This window comes from Opisthocomus hoazin, chromosome 2 (assembly GCF_030867145.1).
Source record: "Opisthocomus hoazin isolate bOpiHoa1 chromosome 2, bOpiHoa1.hap1, whole genome shotgun sequence".
Taxonomy (NCBI): Eukaryota; Metazoa; Chordata; class Aves; order Opisthocomiformes; family Opisthocomidae; genus Opisthocomus; species Opisthocomus hoazin.
The window spans coordinates 23,024,652-23,044,670 of record NC_134415.1 but is presented as its reverse complement, the minus strand read 5'-3'; the positions used below and the strand labels follow the sequence as shown (position 1 = coordinate 23,044,670).

At 45.8% G+C, this 20,019-nt stretch overlaps 1 protein-coding gene across 1 annotated transcript; it reads left to right on the top strand.

Moving 5' to 3' along the window:
• The first annotated feature begins 278 nt into the window (after positions 1 to 278).
• SLC3A1 (solute carrier family 3 member 1) lies at positions 279 to 19,999 on the top strand. Its single transcript, XM_075412871.1, has 10 exons — positions 279 to 730; positions 1,999 to 2,178; positions 3,599 to 3,753; positions 4,801 to 4,926; positions 11,360 to 11,479; positions 12,487 to 12,611; positions 13,467 to 13,665; positions 14,802 to 14,948; positions 17,400 to 17,516; positions 18,358 to 19,999. The coding sequence occupies exons 1-10, from the start codon at positions 304 to 306 to the stop codon at positions 18,796 to 18,798; spliced, it is 2,037 nt and encodes a 678-aa protein (XP_075268986.1). The 5' UTR covers positions 279 to 303; the 3' UTR covers positions 18,799 to 19,999.
• Positions 20,000 to 20,019: the final 20 nt, after the last annotated feature.

The following is a 20,019-nucleotide window of genomic DNA, read 5'->3' as shown; positions in this document are numbered from 1 at the left end:
GGAAGAGATGTTTGGTGCACTGAAGAGAGGGACAGTAAATGTAACTCTGCTCAGCTGGTAAGAGCAACAGGCTTGCCTCCCTGAAAGACTGCACTTTCTTGTTACCTTGCGGAAGATGCTTGTTAAGCAGAAAAGTGGAAGCACTTTGCCCTTTTTGTCTCTATTTGGACTTTGGCCAGTTGGTCAGGATTGATTATAAACCTAGGTGCTAATTGCTCTGCTTCTCATTTCACTGAACAAAGGTATGTTGGCACCTTTCCTTCCTGTGGCCGGAGTCTCCAGGACAAGACCCGTGAAGTTAAAATGGTCGAGGAGGAAGCTAAGAGCTTACCTATGGAGCTGAGCGAGAAGGGAGGTGTGGAGAACAACGGATTTGTTCAAAATGAGGCTTTTGACGACAAGGACACCAATACCAGTAGCCAAGAAGAAATGCCAAAAACGTGCGTTGTCGATGCGGACCCAGCAGCTATTGAGGAGCCAGCACTGAAGCCCTACGCGGGGATGCCGAAGGAAGTCTTGCTGAAGTTCTCCAGGCAAGCCCGGTACAGAGTCACCAGGGAGATTCTCTTCTGGCTCACAGTCGCCGCTGCCATCGTGCTTGTGTGCGCTACGATCACGATTATTGCGCTCTCTCCGAAGTGCCTTGACTGGTGGCAGGCTAGTCCTATTTATCGGATCTATCCTCGTTCCTTCAAGGACAGCAACATGGATGGGAATGGGGATCTGAAAGGTGGGTGAATTTCCATTCTTGGTATGTGCAAAGCCGGGTAGCAGTTGTCTTTGTGTGTATGTATGTATATATTTAAAAAATAAAAAATAAAAAATCACCATACAGTCGAATAGACAAAGCCACCCTACCTAATGGAGAAGGGAAGAAAAGTTGTCTGACTAATCATTAATTGCGACTCACGTTGTTGTCATTAATAGATCTAGGAGTTGCTTGCTCAGGTTGCTATGTCTAAGCCTGGAGTTAGAAGGGATGTCTAAAGGTGGGGCTGAGAGGGCACAGCAGCACAACTGCCATCAGAGTAAAACACCTGCACAAAACTGAGGTCAGTGGGAGGCCTGGTGGTGCTGAGCGCTTCGTTAGGCTGGCTGCCTCTCCATATGGAAAAGTGAGAAAAATGAAACTGGGAAAGAGGAGAGAAAGATGTGTTACTTCTTGCTTTGTTCATGGTCTGGGTGTTTTTGAGCTCTTCCAAATGCAGTGAGAAGGGGGGGGTACCTGTTACTAAGAGGCAATGCCACTGCTCAGTAGCTTAGCTGAGACTGTTTCAGAAGGGGAAGGCTCAACACCATAACAAATAACAAACTTAAAAACAAGAAGCACCAGCTATAATATACGCTGCCAGCAAGAGAAGAAATGAAACTGTTTCTGTGGTTGCATACCAGTAGTAACACATCAGGAAGACAGAAGAGATTTGGGTTTAAAAAATCAAAACCAAACCACAAAAAAAATCCAAAAAAACTAGGGGAGACTGGAGTAAGGGATCCTAAAAAACAAACAACCGAACAAAAAAAACCTCAACAACAAAAAAATAGGAAAAAAACATAAAATACTTTTATGAAGGGCAGCGAAAACCTGGGGTCTTTGCATCAAAATTCCTTTTGGGTGGTCAGAGGATTGAGTTCCTTGAAATGTGGAAGCAATGCTCTTGCTGCATTTTAAGAAAATATAGCAGTTTGTTTTCAGAAGTGTTAAATTTATTAAATGAACTTGTAAATATTTTTATAATATGGAGCAGAAATTTGCTTTGAGCTGATGTTTTTTTGAAATTTTTGCTTTATCTTCCTTATAAAAGTGGCTTTGAATGGTTTCCATTCTGTGATCTCATGCTGTTCCTGTGAAGATCGCCTTGCTACGTGAGATCAGTGACAACAGGGGATGGTTATGTATCAAACGGACCTGTGTATTGTCTTTGAGAGCCCATGACAAACGAATTTCAACAGAAATATTTTGTCTTTTCTAAACAGATGACGCCCTTTTCTTTTAAACAGGTATCCAAGAAAAGCTGGACCATATCACGTATTTGAATATAAAAACCATCTGGATCACCTCTTTCTACAAGTCCCCCTTAAAAGACCTTGGATATGGAGCAGAAGACTTCTATGATATTGATCCCATGTTTGGATCAATGAGCGATTTTGAGGATCTGCTTGCAGCCATACATGACAGAGGTAAGCTGCAACTCCGAGCAAATTAACTATTAAGACGACCTCCACTCATATTATACAAGCATACCTCGTGGTCCTAGGCTACGATCTGTGATTTTTCAATTTGTGCACCTGGCAGTTCCCCCATGGTGGCACTGAGCAGAAGCAGCTGGAGGTGCCAGGGCAGGGTGCGCCTTAGCTCCACAGCAACGCAGCTCTGTGATTGCCCTTCCCTGCCCTCGGGCGCTGGGGTAGGGCTGGGAGCAGACCGAAGGCGTGGGGAGCGACAACAGCAGTGCCAGGCTGCTGCACGTCCTCCCCAGGGCATGGTCCCCTCCGAGGATGCTCCTGAGTGGTAGGGCTGACATACTGTCCGCGCTCCTGGGGGCATGTGGATAACGGGCGTCAGCAGCCTGGGGAATTAGATCCGAGATGTGGTTGACTGGCTGAATTTTGACTGATGGCTGCTTTCTGGAGAAAGCAGGAAAACAATTCCAGGGTTGGGAGGGAACATACTTAAGGGTGGGGGTCAGGAGGATGGGGCCAGACTCTTTTCAGTGGTGCCCAGTGACAGGACAAGGGGCAACGGGCACAAACTGAAGCACAGGAAGTTCCGTCTGAACATGAGGAAGAATTTCTTCCCTCTGAGGGTGACAGAGCACTGGAACAGGCTGCCCAGGGAGGTGGTGGAGTCTGCTTCTCTGGAGATATTCAAGACCTGCCTGGACAAGGTCCTGTGCAGCCTGCTGTAGGTGACCCTGCTTCGGCAGGGGGGCTGGACGAGGTGACCCACAGAGGCCCCTTCCAACCCCAAACATTCTGTGATTCTGTACGCTTCCTCCCTGTGATTGTATCCTTGGTTGTTGCGTTTGTGCCTTAGACCAATTCGCTCAGGTGTTTCCCCTTACTGCTGCTGGGCTGAATGGAAAAGTCCCAAAACCGTCTTCAGATTTCAAAAAATGTCTAGCCTTTAAGAAGGGTGAGGAAGAACGCGTGTTCACTGATGCTGCACTGGTGAAGCGCCTTTCCCACTGGGGAGGTGGGAGACAGATGTTGAAGTTGGAGTTAGTGGAAGTGGTTCCGAACAGCAGAAATCTGTTCTGATTCTTCTTCCATCATCTTTCCCTCCCCAGCAATGAGCAGGGGGGAACAGTACCAGAAAGATGTGTTGCAGCTGCTTGCAGAACTGCATCGGTAGCCTGGAGTATTTTGTTCACGCCTGTGCTCTCCCGTGTCAGCAGGCAAGGAGGCTGTGCCGAGTCAAAATGTAATGCACTCGCTTGTCCCTCGAGCCCAAGCCCTTCCAGCCAGGAGCCTTTCTCTTTTGCCAGACCTCTGGAAAGGAGGAAGCCCAAACACTTCCGATACTGCATGAAATAAAAACATGAGCTTTGTTTTAAGGGGCTGAATTTCATGGGGTTTTTTATGTTTTGATCTATTCAAGGGTTAAAGGTGATAATGGATTTAATACCAAACCACACAAGTGACAAACACCGATGGTTCCAGCTGAGCCGCAATCGGACTGGGAAGTACACGGACTACTACATCTGGCAGGACTGCGGGCAGGCTGCCGGTTCGGTCACTCCCCCCAACAACTGGGTGAGCGCGGGACGGGACACGCGGAATCCCCGTCTGGGTGCCTGTTGCCACGTAGCAAAAGCAGCTATAGCATAGCTGTCCTCCCGTATGCTGGGTTATACGTGGCTGTCGAGAGGTACACACTGGCGTTACTAAATGAGCTAGTGCAGATGAAGATTTAAACCAGCTCAGGGTGGAAGGGTTCCTGCTTCAAACAGTATTCAAAAAATTACTTTTGTTTCTTTCCCTCGGTGTTAAAATGTTCACTCACTAAACACACAAAAACAGGGATAGTTGTGCGCAGGTTGTTCACACATGCCCCGGTCTGTGTCTGGGTGCTCCGCTCGAGAAACTTCATCTCGGCTTCTCTGAAGCCATAGTTGGTGGGGAGGGGAACCAAACAGTCCGTTCTTGGCTTTTTTCCTTTTTCTGGAAGGCGACCAGGCCAGAAAGTGGGTTGCCTATTTCAAATATGTTTGTTTGAAATTTGAACTGATGGGTGCATGATTAGGGACTTGTATATTCTGAAAACTCAAGGCGGAATTAATATTTTGTACCAGCCACTGTAATTTCTCTTTAAACTTAGAGTCTTGAGAGCTACCTTAGTTTTTGGAATCTTTTATTACAGAGATTATAAAGTTAATGTTTTAACGTGCTGACTGTTGTTGCCGCTTCAAAGGGAGAATACCAGACTGCAGAAAGCTCTAAGTTAACTAAAGCTATTTTTAATAAGTTTTAGGAAAAACTGTTCCGAAAGAAATGTTCCCACCCATTTTTTTCCCTCTATTCTGAACAATTCCCAGTGAAAGTCTGCTTAAAGAAAAAAAAAAAGAAACAAAACATTGAACAAGAAATAAATGTGGCAAAGCACAACTAAAGGGAGAGCAACAAGCAGGAGGAGGAAATGTGTAACCTAAGTACCAAAATCTACTCAAAATTTAGCCCATTGATTAGGCGTTTTGTGTTTTATTTAATATGTTTGTAATGCAATGCACCACATCTTAAAGTATGCACAGGAGTAAATGTTAAAGTCGGAGTTCTGATGGTCCCCCTCCCTCACGCGAGCAGGTGAGTGTCTTTGGGAATTCCAGCTGGCAGTTCGACGATGTGAGAAAGCAGTGTTATCTTCATCAGTTTGGGAAAGAACAGCCGGACTTGAATTTTCACAACCCCGCTGTCCAACAAGAAATCCACGTAAGTGCGTGACCTGCTGCCGCTGCGCCAGCAGCAAAGCAGCCATTTCTGCGCTTCATTTCTCTGATCATTTGTGCTACACAATTTAGTTGGAAGTAAACAATAAAAGAAAAAGGTGTCTAGACAAACATTAAGTTTATAAGAAAAATTCAATCTTTGTCTTGTAATGCTTCCAGTATTGGAGCTACTTTGCTTCAAATCTTTAATTTAAAAGCAAGCAACCAACCAAAAAAAAATCCAAATAAAACTGCCCTTGAGTGGCAGTACTGGCAGCGGGTGGTGTTGCAGTCCTCTGGATATTAAAAAGGTGCAGCTATTGCTTCTTTTGCTGGCTTAAATCCTCTGCCCTCACAAGTGCCTCTCAAGATCTTGATGGGTTTTTGGAACAGGCTGTTGCATGTTAAAAGGAGCCGCCTTTCCCTTTCCCTTCCATTTAAAGGCTATCTTAAAATTTCTGTGCTTTGATGCTTCAGGAGCTCTCTACTTTTTGGCCTAACCTTATTCGCCAACTGTTGGTACTTAGCTCTCCATGAACCAAACCTGTCCTTCAGCTGAAATGGCTTTTCCCACCCTTGTTTATGCTTGTTTGTTTTTCAGCTCTGACAACATCCCCCTTCAGCTTTTGTTAAGCTAGATTAAACGGGGTGGGCTTTTCCAGTCTTTCCTGAAGCGAGAGACTCTCCATCCCTTTGTTTAGCTGCTGCTTACTCCTCCCGTCGCTTCCAGCCTGAGGTGTTTTCTCGAATGCAGATGGCCAGAATTCAACAAATTTAACAGAAAAGATGTCTGGGCAGAACCTTATACAGGTGCTTCTCCCTCTGTCTCCGAGGACTGCTGTTACTTGCTTTGAAGATGGTGCTGGTACTCAAATAATCCAGCGCGACCGCTGTCTGGAAGCAGTTAACTGCCGTCAGCTAGAGTCTCCATCATGGGCCAGGGATGAAGGCACTTAACGCCTTTGGGTGTTGTAATAAGGACCGCAATTAATGGGAGGATTGACCAGGAAGGTGAAGCAGCTCTTGCACTGAAGCCTGTGTTGAAACAGAGCTGAGTCACTGGAGTGGAGAGAAGTTTTTATCTCTGTTGATACAGGGAGCTGTTAATTAGCTGGTGGAATGTGGGGATGGCACCTTCTGTTAGCAAAGAGGTGTTTGCCTTTTCAAGAAAGGGAGGCAATGCTGATTTGAATTAGAAGGAATGCTTGGGCTTGTGGATAAGGGGAGATAGTGAGTTTCGATCTGTCTGCTTCTCTGATGGCTTTACAGGGGAGGGAGACAGATGGGCAGCCCTCACAGCGAGAGAGTGGTGGTGCTCTGATGAAACCTCATGCCTGTCCACATCACGTCTCCCAGCAGACAGTGCAGAATCCAGTAATATATGGGGAACGGGGCTGGAACAGGGGGAATCGACAACTGCTGCTTTTGTGGTTTTTTTCCTCTTAAGTTCTACCCCGTAAGGTAGTACAGCTACCTCGGGTGTTTTGATGGAGTCCTGAAGCGTTTGCTACTTTGTACTGTTGATTTTTGGTGCATTTGTTTGGCGACCGCCTTCAGAGCTGCCCAGTTCTACTGCGATGGTCTTGCTGTCGGTGTGGGGCCGCTCTGCTCACCGCGGGTACTGCATGTGCACGAAGAAACAGAACACTGCTGGTCGTAACTTGTTACCTAAAGCGTGAAATGAGACTGCTCGTGGACCGATCGTTGGAGAACTCCACTAGTAACCTCTCTGTGTCTTGATACTTCCCTTAGCACCAAGCTTGCTGCCATCAAACGGGAACCAGCTTTCTCAAAGGGGGAAGAGGATCTTTGCCCAGGAGCTCACAGGGATTATTGACAGGGCTTTAAACTAGAGGTGAAGGGGGAAGGGGAACCTATCAGGCTTGCCAGCGACAGGCTAGGGGAGGATACACAATGATTAGAGGGATGGGGGGCTAGTAGGAGCCCTCAACCCGTTGTCCCAGCAGCATGCGAGGGACACTGCAGCAATGTGGAAGTCTTGCGGAAGGGAGCTGGAGGCGCCTGAGGTATACCCATGAAACACCTCAAGGGAGAAAAGGGGTTCTCTGCTATGAAGGTAACAAGGCCGACAGCTCAGATGAAATGCCTCTATACAAACGCATGCAGCATAGGAAACAAACAGGAGGAGTTGGAAGCAATTGTCCTGCTGGAAAGCTACGACCTGATTGCCATCACGGAAACTTGGTGGGATGAATCCCACGACTGGAATGTAGCTCTTGATGGCTACAGGCTGTTCAGAAGGGACAGGCAAGGAAGGAGGGGCAGGGACATTGCTCTTTACATCAAGAAAACATTACAGAGTGAAGAGCTGTCCCTGAAGAATAACCACGAGCAGGTCAAAAGCTTATGGGTAAGAATCGGAGAGAGAGGCAACAAAGGGAACCTAGTGGTTGGTGTCTACTACAGGCCGCCAGATCAAGAGGAGCTGACAGATGAAGTGTTCTTCCTCCAACTCCAGGAGGCTTCGCGCTCGCAGGCTCTCGTCCTACTGGGGGACTTCAACTACCCCGACATCTGCTGGAAGAGCAACACGGCAAGCTGTAGGCAATCCAGCAGGTTCCTAGAATGCATTGAGGACAACTTCTTAAGCCAGGTAATAAGCACCCCTACCCGAGGGGATGCGATACTAGACCTGGTGGTCACCAGTGTGAGTGAGCTCGTTGGGGATGTCAAGATTGGAGGCAGCCTGGGCTGCAGTGACCACACGCTGGTGGAACTAATGCTACTGAGGGAAATGGGAATAACGAAGAGCATAGTCAGGACCCTAAATTTTAGGAGGGCAAATTTCCAGCTCTTCAAGGAGATAGTCAGAAGGACTCCCTGGGAAATGGTCCTCAGGAACAGGGGAACAGAACAGAGCTGGCAGGTCTTTAAGGATGTATTCCAGAGAGCGCAAGAGCTCTCGATCCCCAAGTGTAAGAAGTCGGGCAGAGAAGGGAAGAGACCGGCATGGCTGAGACAAGAGATGCTGGTCAGACTAAGGAAGAAGAGGGAACTGCACAGGCAGTGGAAGCAGGGACTGGCTTCCTGGGAAGAGTACGGGGAAGCTGCCCGGTTGTGTAGGGATGGGGTCAGGAAGGCCAAGGCACAGCTGGAGATGAACTTGGCAAGGGATGCAAAAAATAACAAGAAGGGCTTCTACAGGTATGTCAGCCAGAAAAAGAAGGTCAAAGAAAGCGTACCCCCGCTCATGAGCGAGACCGGCAAACTGGCAACATCAAATGAGGAGAAAGCTGAGGTACTCAACTTTTTTGCCTCAGTCTTCACTGGCAACCTCTCTCCTCACCCCTCCTGAGTCGATGAATGGCATGAAGGAGACCAGGAGGGTAAAATCCCTCCAGCTGTAAGTGAAGACCAGGTTCGGGACCTTCTGAAGAACCTAAATGTACAGAAGTCCATGGGACCTGATGAGATGCATCCCAAAGTCCCGAGGGAACCGGCTGATGTAGTTGCCAAGCCACTCTCCATGATATTTGAAAAGTCATGGCAGTCAGGGGAAGTCCCCAGTGACTGGAAAAAGGGAAACATTGTGCCCCTTTTCCAAAAGGGTAGAAAGGAAGACCCTGGGAACTACCGACCTGTCAGCCTCACCTCTGTGCCTGGGAAGATCATGAAACAGATCCTCCTAGAAGATATGCTAAGGCACATGGAGGCCAGGGAGGTGATTCGAGACAGCCAGCATGGCTTCACCAAGGGCAAGTCCTGCCTCACCAACCTAGTGGCTTTCTAAGATGGTGTAACAACAAGGGTGGACAAGGGAAAACCAATGGATGTTATCTATCTGGATTTTTGTAAAGCCTTTGACACAGTCCCCCACAACATCCTTCTCTCCAAATTGGAGAGCCATGGATTTGATGGGTGGACTGTTCGGTGGATAAGGAATTGGTTGGATGGTCGCAGCCAAAGGGTAGTGGTCAACGGCTCAATGTCCGGATGGAGACCAGTGACGAGTGGAGTCCCTCAGGGGTCCATACTGGGACCGGTGCTGTTCAATATATTCATCAATGACATGGACAGCGACATCGAGTGTACCCTCAGCAAGTTTGCAGATGACACCAAGCTGAGTGGTACGGTCGAGACACCAGAAGGACAGGATGTCATCCAGAGGGACCTGGACAAGCTGGAGAGGTGGGCCTGTGTGAACCTCATGAGGTTCAACAAGGCCGAGTGCAAGGTCCTACACCTGGGTCGGGGTAATTCCCGGTATCAATACAGGCTGAGGGATGAAAGGATCGAGAGCAGCCCTGCTGAGAGGGACTTGGGGGTACTGATAGACGAAAGGCTGGACATGAGCCAGCAATGTGCGCTGGCAGCCCAGAGGGCCAACCATGTCCTGGGCTGCATCAAGAGAAGCGTGGCCAGCAGGTCGAGAGAGGTGATTCTGCCCCTCTACTCTGCTCTGGTGAGACCTCACCTGGAGTACTGCGTTCATCTCTGGAGCCCTCAGCACAAGCAGGACATCGAACTGTTGGAGCGGGTCCAAAGGAGGGTTACAAAAATGATCCGAGGGCTGGAGCACCTCTCCTATGAGGACAGGCTGAGAGAGCTGGGCTTGTTCAGCCTGGAGAAGAGAAGGCTGCGGGGAGACCTGATTGCAGCCTTTCGGTACTTAAAGGGAGCCCATAGGAAAGACGGGAACAATCTTTTTAGCAGAGACAACAGTGACAGGATGAGGGTTAATGTTTCTTAACTAAAACAGGGTAGGTTTAGGCTGGATATAAGGAAGAAATTCTTTACAATGAGGGTTGTGAAACGGGTTGCCCAGAGAGGTAGTGGAGGCCCCATCCCTGGAAACATTCAAGACCAGGTTGGACAGGGCTCTGAGCAACCTGATCTAGTTAGTGGTGTCCCTGCTCGCTGCAGGGGGGTTGGACTAGATGACCTCTAGGGGTCCCTTCCGACCCAAAACTTTCTATGATTAGCACTGCATCTTACCACTTGCACTTTTTTCCTGGCATCACGCATACTTTTCAATGGTCCTGGCTTTTTTTTTTTTATTGAATGGTAGCTGGTACACTACTGAAGCTCCAGTACCAAATAGATGTTGCATTTCCTATGCAAAGAAATGAAATGAAAACTAGTAAGTCTGGCCTGGTGACATCAACCTTTGGTGAATGCTGATGAACATCATTAATTGTTCCAGCATGTTAAAGAATAATCTTTGCCTAGTGTTTTAATTCACGATCCTGTTTCAGAAGGTTAGGAGGACTGAGCAGGAAGCAAATGGACTCTTCCAGAGAAGCTCAAGCCTTTGGTTTAGCCACAGGGCCTGCAAGAGCGATGAGACTTAGCAGCCAGCATGTTGTAGCTTTCTTGCATAACTAAAAGTAGATTGGTCTCAGTGAGTACCACGTCAGTGCTTGATATTCGCACTGCTGATACCTGATTTTGCGTTTGTGATGAGCACATGCATAAGGATGAATTAATTTTTGGTGCATTCAGTGTTGGACAGGCACCATATCGAGAGCTGCTGCTTTCAGAATGGCTCTATGAGAAAGTACAGCTCACTAAGGCAGAGTGTTCATTTGTCAAACAAAAATCTGCAAAGCTTTGGTGTGGACTAGTTCTACTCCAGCCTATTTGGGCAACTGTATGTCATACATTTAAAAAAAGGCCATTCAATAGCTGTCTTTTAAAAAAAAACAACAAACAAACAAAAAAAAACCAAAATGAAAAACCAATCCTCAGATGAAGAAAAGTATCTGGTCTAACAGAACATTTGCCGAAACCACTCAAGAGGGACTGAACTTGAGAGTTGTTTGCTAAAACTAGAGCAATTACAACTGTAGTAATGTAATAGCTACTGAAGTAGGATATAATTTTACCAATAGTGACCTAACCTCTGAGTTTGGTAGTGAAATTACAAATTGATAGCAGTTAACTTGGATAATAATTTTTCATGTTCCTGCAAATCAACAAACAAGCCTGAAAATAAAATAAAAAAATTTCACATCAGTCAAATGAGAGCTCTATTGTGTAAAAAGAAAATTGGTGGCACAAGGTCTGTGCAGAACAATGTATTCTTGCATATTTCAATCAATGTGCTCTAATTGTGTGCAGTCATGACGGGTGTTCACCAACAGCAGCGCTTAGCATGAGCCCCGTTGTTTTGATGGATGAGACTGGCTTGTAGCGAGGCATGCCCTGGCTTTGGTCTCGGGTATTACAGGAGAAGTTACAGGCCAATCTTTTCCCTTTCTGTACTGGATGAGATAATGAGACATGCTCTATTTAGATCTTGGTTTGACCTTAGATCAACATGATTTGCTTTAACCTCTAGTAAAACTTCAAGTACAAATTAAAAATTAAATGGTTACCTATTAGTACCTACTATCAGGTTTAGTTTTCTTTTTAAGTATGCACAATTTTGAACAGGATAGATTAACTTGGAATTCTCAACTTCTACCTTTGTCTAGGATATTATCAAATTTTGGCTTGGCAAAGGAATTGATGGATTTAGTTTCAACGCTGTTAAATTTCTCTTAGAAGCAACACATCTCCGAGATGAGCCTCAAGTGAACAAGTCCCAGAATCCAGTAACGTATATATTCTGTCTTTGCTTTTTCCCTGCATTTCCCCCTGGGGCAAGGGAGCGTATGTGTTTACTCTTTTGGGTCTTACGGCTTTAGGAAGACCGAGCCAGTTGTGTCCCTTGGCAGGCAGGTGGCTCCTAGGTGTTCTGCAGAAGGAGCACATCCAAGAGAGAAGCTCCTGGGCAGAGTGTGTAGGTCAGTGAGATACCCGCAAGCAGGAGTCCTATGTGCAGCAAGAGGATTGTCCTTGTACACTTCGTAGTTCTGTTCTGACACTGTTGCTTTGAATTGTCTGTTTAAAATAATTTGCTTTTCAATTTATATTCTAAAAAGACCAGTCCTCTGATTTTAACCGTTGATTGCTTGTCTTTGGGGAGCCCACTGCAAGAGGTAAGCTCAGAGCTCTTGGGATCCCATAGGCGTCACCAGCATGTATTTCTTCGACATTGCTGGTAGGAACCAGAGTCAGAAAAACCCCCTCGTATTGGCAGTGTGCCACAGTGAGAGGTGGCCAGACATGTTCAGAAGCGTGCACCCTGTTATTTATGCTATTTGCTTTTGCTGAGGCAATGAACTTGAGGACATCCCCAGATAGTGCCAGCACTAAGACACGCTTCCCCTGCCGAGTTGGAGATCGCATAAAACTGGTCAGCTCCACAAGTATTGTTTCCTTTATAAGTTACAACAATGTTGTCTGTCTTTCCAGCCTGGTGTGTGGCTGCAGCACTTGCTGTGCTCGCCGCTCCAGATGGGCTCGGTTGGTTAGCAGTGTGGGTGGGCTCTCCCTCTTGAAGGATGGAGTCCAAAATAATCATCCCTCTGCTATCGTATCTTCAGAGTTCCCCAAGTGCAGTTCAGCTCTGCACTGTTTGTGTTCATATGCTAAACTAATTTCAGTTGAAATTTATCTGGACTGGTGCATTGTCTCAGGAAAGGACAGGGAGAATTTGGAGAGTTCTGAAATCTAGAATATTGGTGAACTAATGGGAAATACTGTATCCTTCTTTAAGGAGAGTATCACAGCCTATTCCGAGCTCTACCATGACTACACGACCACACAAGTTGGTATGCATGATATCATCCGTAGCTTTCGTCAAACCATGAATCTGTTCAGCAGTGAACCTGGCAGATACAGGTAATCATAATTATGGCTAGTGAATTTTTCTTTAATGCTTATCATCCTATTGCTAGCAATAAAATGTTTTTTTAATAATGTAATATGCCATAAAAAGTTTTCTTTCTCAAATGCAAATCACGGTGCATGGGCTATACTCTCTCTTCCTCAATGTGTGATGGAAAGGAAATGAATTGTCCCTGCTGGCTCTGCTGTATCTATGGTCTGTGCAAAAACAGGCAGAATGGGCAACCATTCGGACCACAGAGACACTGTAATTAATCAGCCCCATGACTGATTTGTTGTATAGTATTAATAGTACAGTTCATGTTAGTGACCCTTTGCTGGACTCTCCAGTATGTCCCGTGTCTCTCCTGTACTGGGGAGCTCAAAACCGGACACCACGCTCCAGGCGTGGCCTCACCAGTGTAGAGCAGAGGGGAGGGATTCGCCTCCCTTGACCTGCTGGCAACCCCGTCCTGATGCAACCCGGGATACCATCAGCTGCCTTTGCTGCAAGGGCACATCGCTGGCTCATTTTCAGCTTGGGGCACCCCAAGGTCTTTTTCTTTAAAAGAAAGCATGGAAATTACTGGAACGGAGTTACGTGAGTGAGGGTTCAGAAAGACAAGACCAGTCAGATACTTATAGCCTTTCATTGACTATTGCAGATTTTTCTCCAGAAATTTCCAAGAAATGTCTCCTTTACAAAATATTGGTTTCTTTGTATTAATCTTTTCTGATGGGGAGGAGGGAAGCAAATGTAATTCTTAACACTGTGTTATTTTCGGACTATGTCCAATGCCATTCTGAGCTTCCTTCTGCTCCATACAAATCACAAATGAGCCAAAAAAGGTACTTGTGTACTTCTTTTAGGTTTATGGGTTCTGATGGTGATGAAAAGGAAGACATTGAGGCAACCATGGTGTATTATGGGACAACTTTTATTGAAGAAGCAGATTTTCCCTTCAATTTCAACCTAATTAATGTGAAAAATCTATCGGGCAACAGTATTTTTGAAGCTGTCAACTTGTGGATGAGAAACATGCCTGCAGGAAAATGGCCAAACTGGGCGGTAAGAATTCTAGACCTACTCTTATAGGAATGGCCTGTTCCTACAGGTGATACAAACCTACAGGGGATAGTTCCTCTTATGGTGATAGAAACCTCTCTCCCCCATTCATTTCAGTGGGATCAGCAGCTATAGTAGGTATCTCCACAAAACTCTCAGCTGCTGTAGTCGCTGGCATGGGCCAACCGACTGGCTGTGCTGCCCTTCGGTAAGTTACACTCCCTGTGCAAGGGTGGTGGAAGCGAATTTACGATCAGGCCTCTCCCTTGGTGTCCCCTGTGTAGTATGGGGCATTGGCTGAAACCGCCAGCGAGGGTGGCTTTGGTACAGGTACTGACACACTGCTGTGGGTTCTGGAAACCGGCCAGGGCCAGGGAAGGACAGAGCAGCCAGTTGAGGGCAGTTACAATCTTGCTGCTCTTTGCTAGGAGGTGTGTTTGGAGAGTGCAAGAGATCTACCATAGGCAATTCACAGAAACTGTGGGCCCTGATCACTCGCACAAAAGCAACACGGGAGCAGTTCTGTTTACAGAACAAATGTTTCTCAGGAATACTGTTTAATACCCTCAAAGCAGTGTCTCTGGGAGAGGGGGCAGCATTCCCAACAGAATATTTAGAAGCAGCTTTCCCCTGTTCTGGCTTTCAGAAAGAAAAAGGCAATGAGTCTGTCTACTGACCAGGTGGCCGCCCCTTATGTTTGACTGCATCCCTTCCTATGTTCCATTCTCTTTTATTTCAGTCCCATAGCCAAGTGTGTCTACTTTTTGGGCCCTTTCCTTCAGGGCTGCCAACTTTTCACAGCCCCAGTGAAAAGATGGGCTCAAGCAGTCATCGTTTCAAAACAAGTGCCGCCTTCGCACAGCAGAGAAGATGGCAGGAATCTGAAAGAATTGTAACCATGGAGAGTTATTTGTCATCTCCCCTTGCTTCTGTCTTGTGTGCTGCTGGCAGGGCTTCTGTGTGCTAAGTTACTGGAGGCAGAAGTCTGTACTGGTACCAAGATTAAGGCAATTGCCCTCACAGGCCTGGAGGGGAAAGAAACAAACAAAAAGCCCTACCACCTTGTTAAATTAGTTACCTAATTTCATGTTTGCATGGAATTTTATAATGTGTGTTTAACAGAGTGACGTTTTCTTTAGGTTGGAAGCCCTAACGCTGCTCGGATTTCATCTCGGATTGGGAAGGAGTATGTCAACGTTATGAACATGCTGCTCTTGACCCTCCTGGGTACTCCGGTAACTTATTATGGTGAAGAAATAGGCATGGAGAATATCGCGTCAGAAACTGTAAGCAAAGAGCCTATGAACTCTAATCTTGTTGTTGTTTACTTCTGAGTAACAGAACTTTGAAAAATACAAGAACTTTTGTTTAGTTAACCAAATCTAGTCTTTCTCAGTGTTTCGATGGTTTTCTGTGTTCCCCATGACGAAACCACTGGACAGCATGTGGAAATGGCCAGGCCAGGGGCCAGAACGAAGGCCTTGATGCGTGCCTGAACGGCTAGGCTCCAGTTGTGGTCCCTGGCTTCTGTCTTCTGCCAGATCAGTCTTGCATGGTTTGCAGCAGTGTTGCTTTGCTTCGCTTTGCTTCGGCAGAAAGGGCAGCCAGTGCCGACACCGGGCCTGGGCTGGTGGTTCGGAGAGGCGAGGCAAGAGGCACCGGGTCGGCGTCTCCTCCCTCCCACAGAAGTACCCCAACCGCTGTGTCAAAGTCCACCATTTCCTGGCCGCTTTTTACAGGAAATCAGAGTTCACGAGAGCGTAGCTGCAGTCGCCGTCTCCTGCAGACTGCTCTGCTCTGACTAGGTGAAGGCACCTGAGCCACAGTCTGCTTCTCAGGCTCTGAAGAAGGGGTCTCCAGGGAGGGGTGGGGTGGGTGTACAGAGCAGCCCCTGCTTGGCATTGCCTGGTAGCAGGCAGAAGTGGCTTTTGGTTGTCACACAGGGTTTTTTGATTTGTCTTTTGGTTCCCTTTCTGTAAAGGAGTTGGGTATGGGAGCCTGGGAGCCAGGTGCTTAACTCGCTCCATCCCAGTCACAAGTAACACCTGACAGGATGTCTGTGTGTGTTAGATGACAGAGATTTTCAGAAGTAAGTTTACTCAAGGTCAAGGCATTGAAAAGCATCTGTGCCTTCCACATTGCGCTGACCTGCGTCGGTTTTCATGTTCAGCCCGTCATTTCTTGTCTCTTCTGTGACCGTACCTGACTTCAGTTGTGTCTTGTTGTCCAAGGCACGTGGGTGTGACTGGCAGAGGCCATGCCCAAAAGGGAACGGCTCAGCTCTGCCTTGTATGACCTTATTTGAGCACTGTGAGAATGTGGTCCTACGGCAGATGCTGGTTTCGCTGTGGAAAGCCTCTGCCAGGGACTGAGACAGACTCTGGTGATGTTACCAATGGTGTTGACTGGTTTTGTATCAAAGCGAAAGAAGTATGGGATTATCGCCAGGCTTGTCTGATTCAGATGTGAGGAAATTATTCTCTGATTTAAAAGGAAGTCTCACTTACTCGGAGAAACAGCTAGGTCAAAATACCTCCTGCATTTTCCTCCTGCGGCTGATTGCTGCTGACAGAATGCTACTCTTCACAGAGGTGGCTTGCTCTTGGCTTCTCGGGGTTTACTCTCTTTTAGTGGCTACCCTGTGGCTCGTGGCTTTGTGACAATGCAAACCCACTCTCGCTCCACCTGCAGAGGGAGAATCTCTGATTAATGGGTGTCTCGGAAAGATGGAGAGTGTTGCCTCAGGGTGTAGTTTTAGCCCCAGCATTTGAAACACTTCAAGAGAAGCTAAAAGAGGTAAAGACGAAAGGGAGTGTTACCAGTGCTGAAAACTTCAGTTGTTTTTTTTTCCTGCTTTTCAGAACATGCTAAAAGGAGAAACCCGTTATTTACAGTGTCACAAAGCAAAGTGACAATTTCTTTTGTTGAGCTGCTGTTCTGACAGATTGTATTGAAAAGTGCCCTTTATATGAAAAACAGTTTTCATGGAAAACAAACACCCAAAGTATGTGCAAAATATTTTATGCCCTCTTATATCATTAAATTTAAGTGTTCGATCTTGTGGCAAGCTCTTCAGTAACAATGAGGAAGCTTTTTTTCAGAATTTTTCTGAATCCTTCAAAATAAGAACTTCAGACTTTTCACGTCAACACTTTTTAATCAGCTAAAGGCTGGTTTTCAATAAAGTTTTTGCACTTGGAAATAATTTTATCTTTCCAACGCAAATTATCCTGTCCAAATTGTACCCCTTGCAAATACAAGCTTGACGAGTTCTAAGGTGAAAAGTGTGGTGGCTACAAAAGAACAGGCATTGCACAGCATTTACTAGTTGTTTACTGTTATTTTAACATCATCTCCTCCTAGGACTCATTACTTCACACATTCGCTCACTGCATGTCTAGATATTTATCAGAATATCTTAGTTGTCGTTAGTAAACTTTTATTCAACCGTCTAGTAGAGTCATTTGGGAATTCCACATTTTACCCAGTGATGCCGTATCCGTGAGACCATCCACTCTCCTCCACTTGGGGAACTGTCCCCATTCTTATTTTCTCCTTAGATTTGGAGCAGGATTGCATCCTCATTATTAAAGTTTAACTTAAACCAGCAAAAGCAATGCTGAAATGGTGATCAGCTGGAAGATGTGAGAACACACTGTTCAAGGGGTAGTTTTTTAAGATGCTCATCAGAACAAGTAACTTCTTGGTAGTGGCTCTGACACCACTTTATTTTCCAGGCGACCTTTCCAGAGAAATCCCCCATGCAGTGGGATGGCAAAGTCAATGCTGGTTTTACTGAAGGCAACGGTAGCTGGTTACCTGTTAACTCTGACTACCAAAGGGTGAACGTTGAAGTAGGTATCTATGTGTGTGACTAATGGTTTAAAAATATTTTAATGTTATCTGTTTTACTCCTCTTTTACTTAGTGGGAACTGGCAGTGCAGCTAATAAGAATAAACTCAAGGGAAGAAAATAATAATTAAAAAAGCACTGAATCCTCACAAACTTTATTAGAAAAGGAAACCCTTGAAGCAGCAAGGAGCCTACTTCATCTACACTCATTTAAGCTGAGAAACTGCAATGATGATGTCGATATGGCAATGTGGCACTTTAACATCCTTTTAATCAGTTTCATATTAAATTGAAATCTAGTCTTTTTTTCTATTACTATAGAAAGCAGTGTCCTTGTAACGAGAACTTAACATAGACCATGTCTAACAAGTAAAGAACAGTGTTTTCAAGGCAGTTGCGCAGTGAATCAAACAGGTTTTGCTGATCTACAGTGCTGACCAGAACTGAAGAAAGAAAAAAATAAATGCAAGACAGGAAGAATATAAACCACAAAACAAACCCTGTGACTTCAGTAGACTAGACTCCATGAAAAATGTTCAGTGCCAAGCTTTGAATGGCTGTGGCTTCCTCCAGAATGAACGATGCTGTAAGGACAGCGCGGGAGGAAGAAATAACATTAGTGCAGGGCAAATTCTGTCACGCCTCAGAACCTCTGGCTCTGTCACTCGCCAGGTGCCAAGGAAGTGCATTCAGTGGAATTTGCAGACAAATTTGGAGACAGGTAGTTGTCAAAGCTGCGTTCTGATGGGTGTGTTCTCAGCAGACTGTGTGGCCATGAGAGGCAAGTGGCATTTCCTCCACTCGGTGCAAAGAAATGACCCTGTTCCTGCTGACTGTTGCAGATCCAGATGACCTGGTCCAACTCAACCCTGAACTTGTACAGAGAGCTCACTTTGCTGCGCAACAGCGAGCTACCCATGCATCGGGGGTGGATGTGCTACATCTGGAACGACAGTAACATTTTTGTGTACGTGAGGGAGTTGGATGGGTTAGACAGAGTCTTCATGATGGTTCTCAACTTTGGGCAGGAATCGACAATAGACCTGAAAGCTATAGTTCCTAGCCTCCCATCTGAAGCCATTGTAAGACTAAGCACTAATTTCAGCAATGCTGGTAAATCTGTCAATACCAAACTAATTAAAACTGAAATGGGAGAAGGCCTGATCCTCGAATACAAAACAGCAAAGCCTGTTCATACTATGGAAGCTTTTCAAGGAAATTGTTTTGTGGCAGAAAAAGCTTGTTATTCCAGTGCCTTCAATTTACTCTATGTGAACTGTTAAGTGCAGGAACAGAATAACTAAGCTTTCATGTTAATTTAGAAAACATTGGTTTTGGGGAAATGCTAAAAAGTTTCAGTTTCTTCAGCTTTTAAAACTTTGTGTACAAAATAAGTGTCCTGAGAAGTAAGAACTACCTAATTGTCTTGCATCTGTACTGGTGATGAAAAGTATGGTATAAACTCCGCTTAGGGTCTGTGGAGAAGAAAACTGTCCTAAAAAACTGTGCTGTTTAAGGGCGTGTATTTTTGTGAGGAAGGAGAACAGTTGCATTCCGGGTGCTGCCCCTTACAGTTGCTGGTCATTAATTGCTCCTGTAGAATTCAAAGCCCGTGGCAGTTCACAGTAACTTTTAAAAAGTCTGTGGATTTGTAAAACTTATTCTAAAGGGGTGGCCCTGTATTTGTTAAAATAGGTAAACGCAAGTAAAACTAATATATAATGTTGTGATGGCTTACGTCTTCTCTCAACTCTAACAGCTCTGACTATCTTCAAAGTTAGTAAGAAAAAGAACAAAATGTGGCTAATATGTCCAATTCTACACTCAGGACTTTCCAATTGATTCTCCCTCCCTGCTGAGTTACAATACTTTTGCATTCTTTTATTTCTTTTTCTGCTCTAAGGTTGAAGTGAGGTGTGCATAGGTTAATTAAGAGTAAGCAACTGAAACAACCCTACTGACTGTCACAGTTGTCCACGTGATGCCCAAGCAAGCAGGTCTCAGGTTTTTTGATTTGCATTTGGTGCAGTGACAGTAGCACGAAGGATAAGCATTTGATTTGGCGCAATCTGTTTTGGACATGGGGGTGATCTGGGGAACTCTTGTTTTGGTTTGAGAAGACGACTTTTAAATCAAATACTTCTTGGGAGTTTTACTGCCTTGTGTACAATTCGGTGTTGGAAGAGCGGTCTTAGGGTGGAAAGGCTGCCTGTACAAGGTGTGTGTCTTCACATGTTCAGCTTCACACACCAGTCACTGCGCTTCAACTCCACTGGTACAGTGCAGCACCGCTTCTTATGTGAACAGAACTGCACCGAACAGGCTGATCAACGCAGGTGGCTACTTCGATACTACCTGTCAGGGGAGAAATTGAGCTCTCAGGCTGTGTATTTATAAGCCAGTGCCACACCCAACTTTGTCTTTGAATTTCTTGTCTGCTTATGCCCATAAAACAGGGATCCAAAAGGATGCATCCTCTGGAGAAGGTGTTTGCTTTTCATGTA

Bases quoted from the DNA above. Each gene is read 5' to 3' on its own strand.
- SLC3A1 (XM_075412871.1), top strand. From the start codon at position 304: ATGGTCGAGGAGGAAGCTAAGAGCTTACCTATGGAGCTGAGCGAGAAG. The intron at 2,179-3,598 runs GTAAGCTGCAAC...GATCTATTCAAG, and splicing joins TGCAGCCATACATGACAGAG to GGTTAAAGGTGATAATGGAT. The intron at 3,754-4,800 runs GTGAGCGCGGGA...TCACGCGAGCAG, and splicing joins TCACTCCCCCCAACAACTGG to GTGAGTGTCTTTGGGAATTC.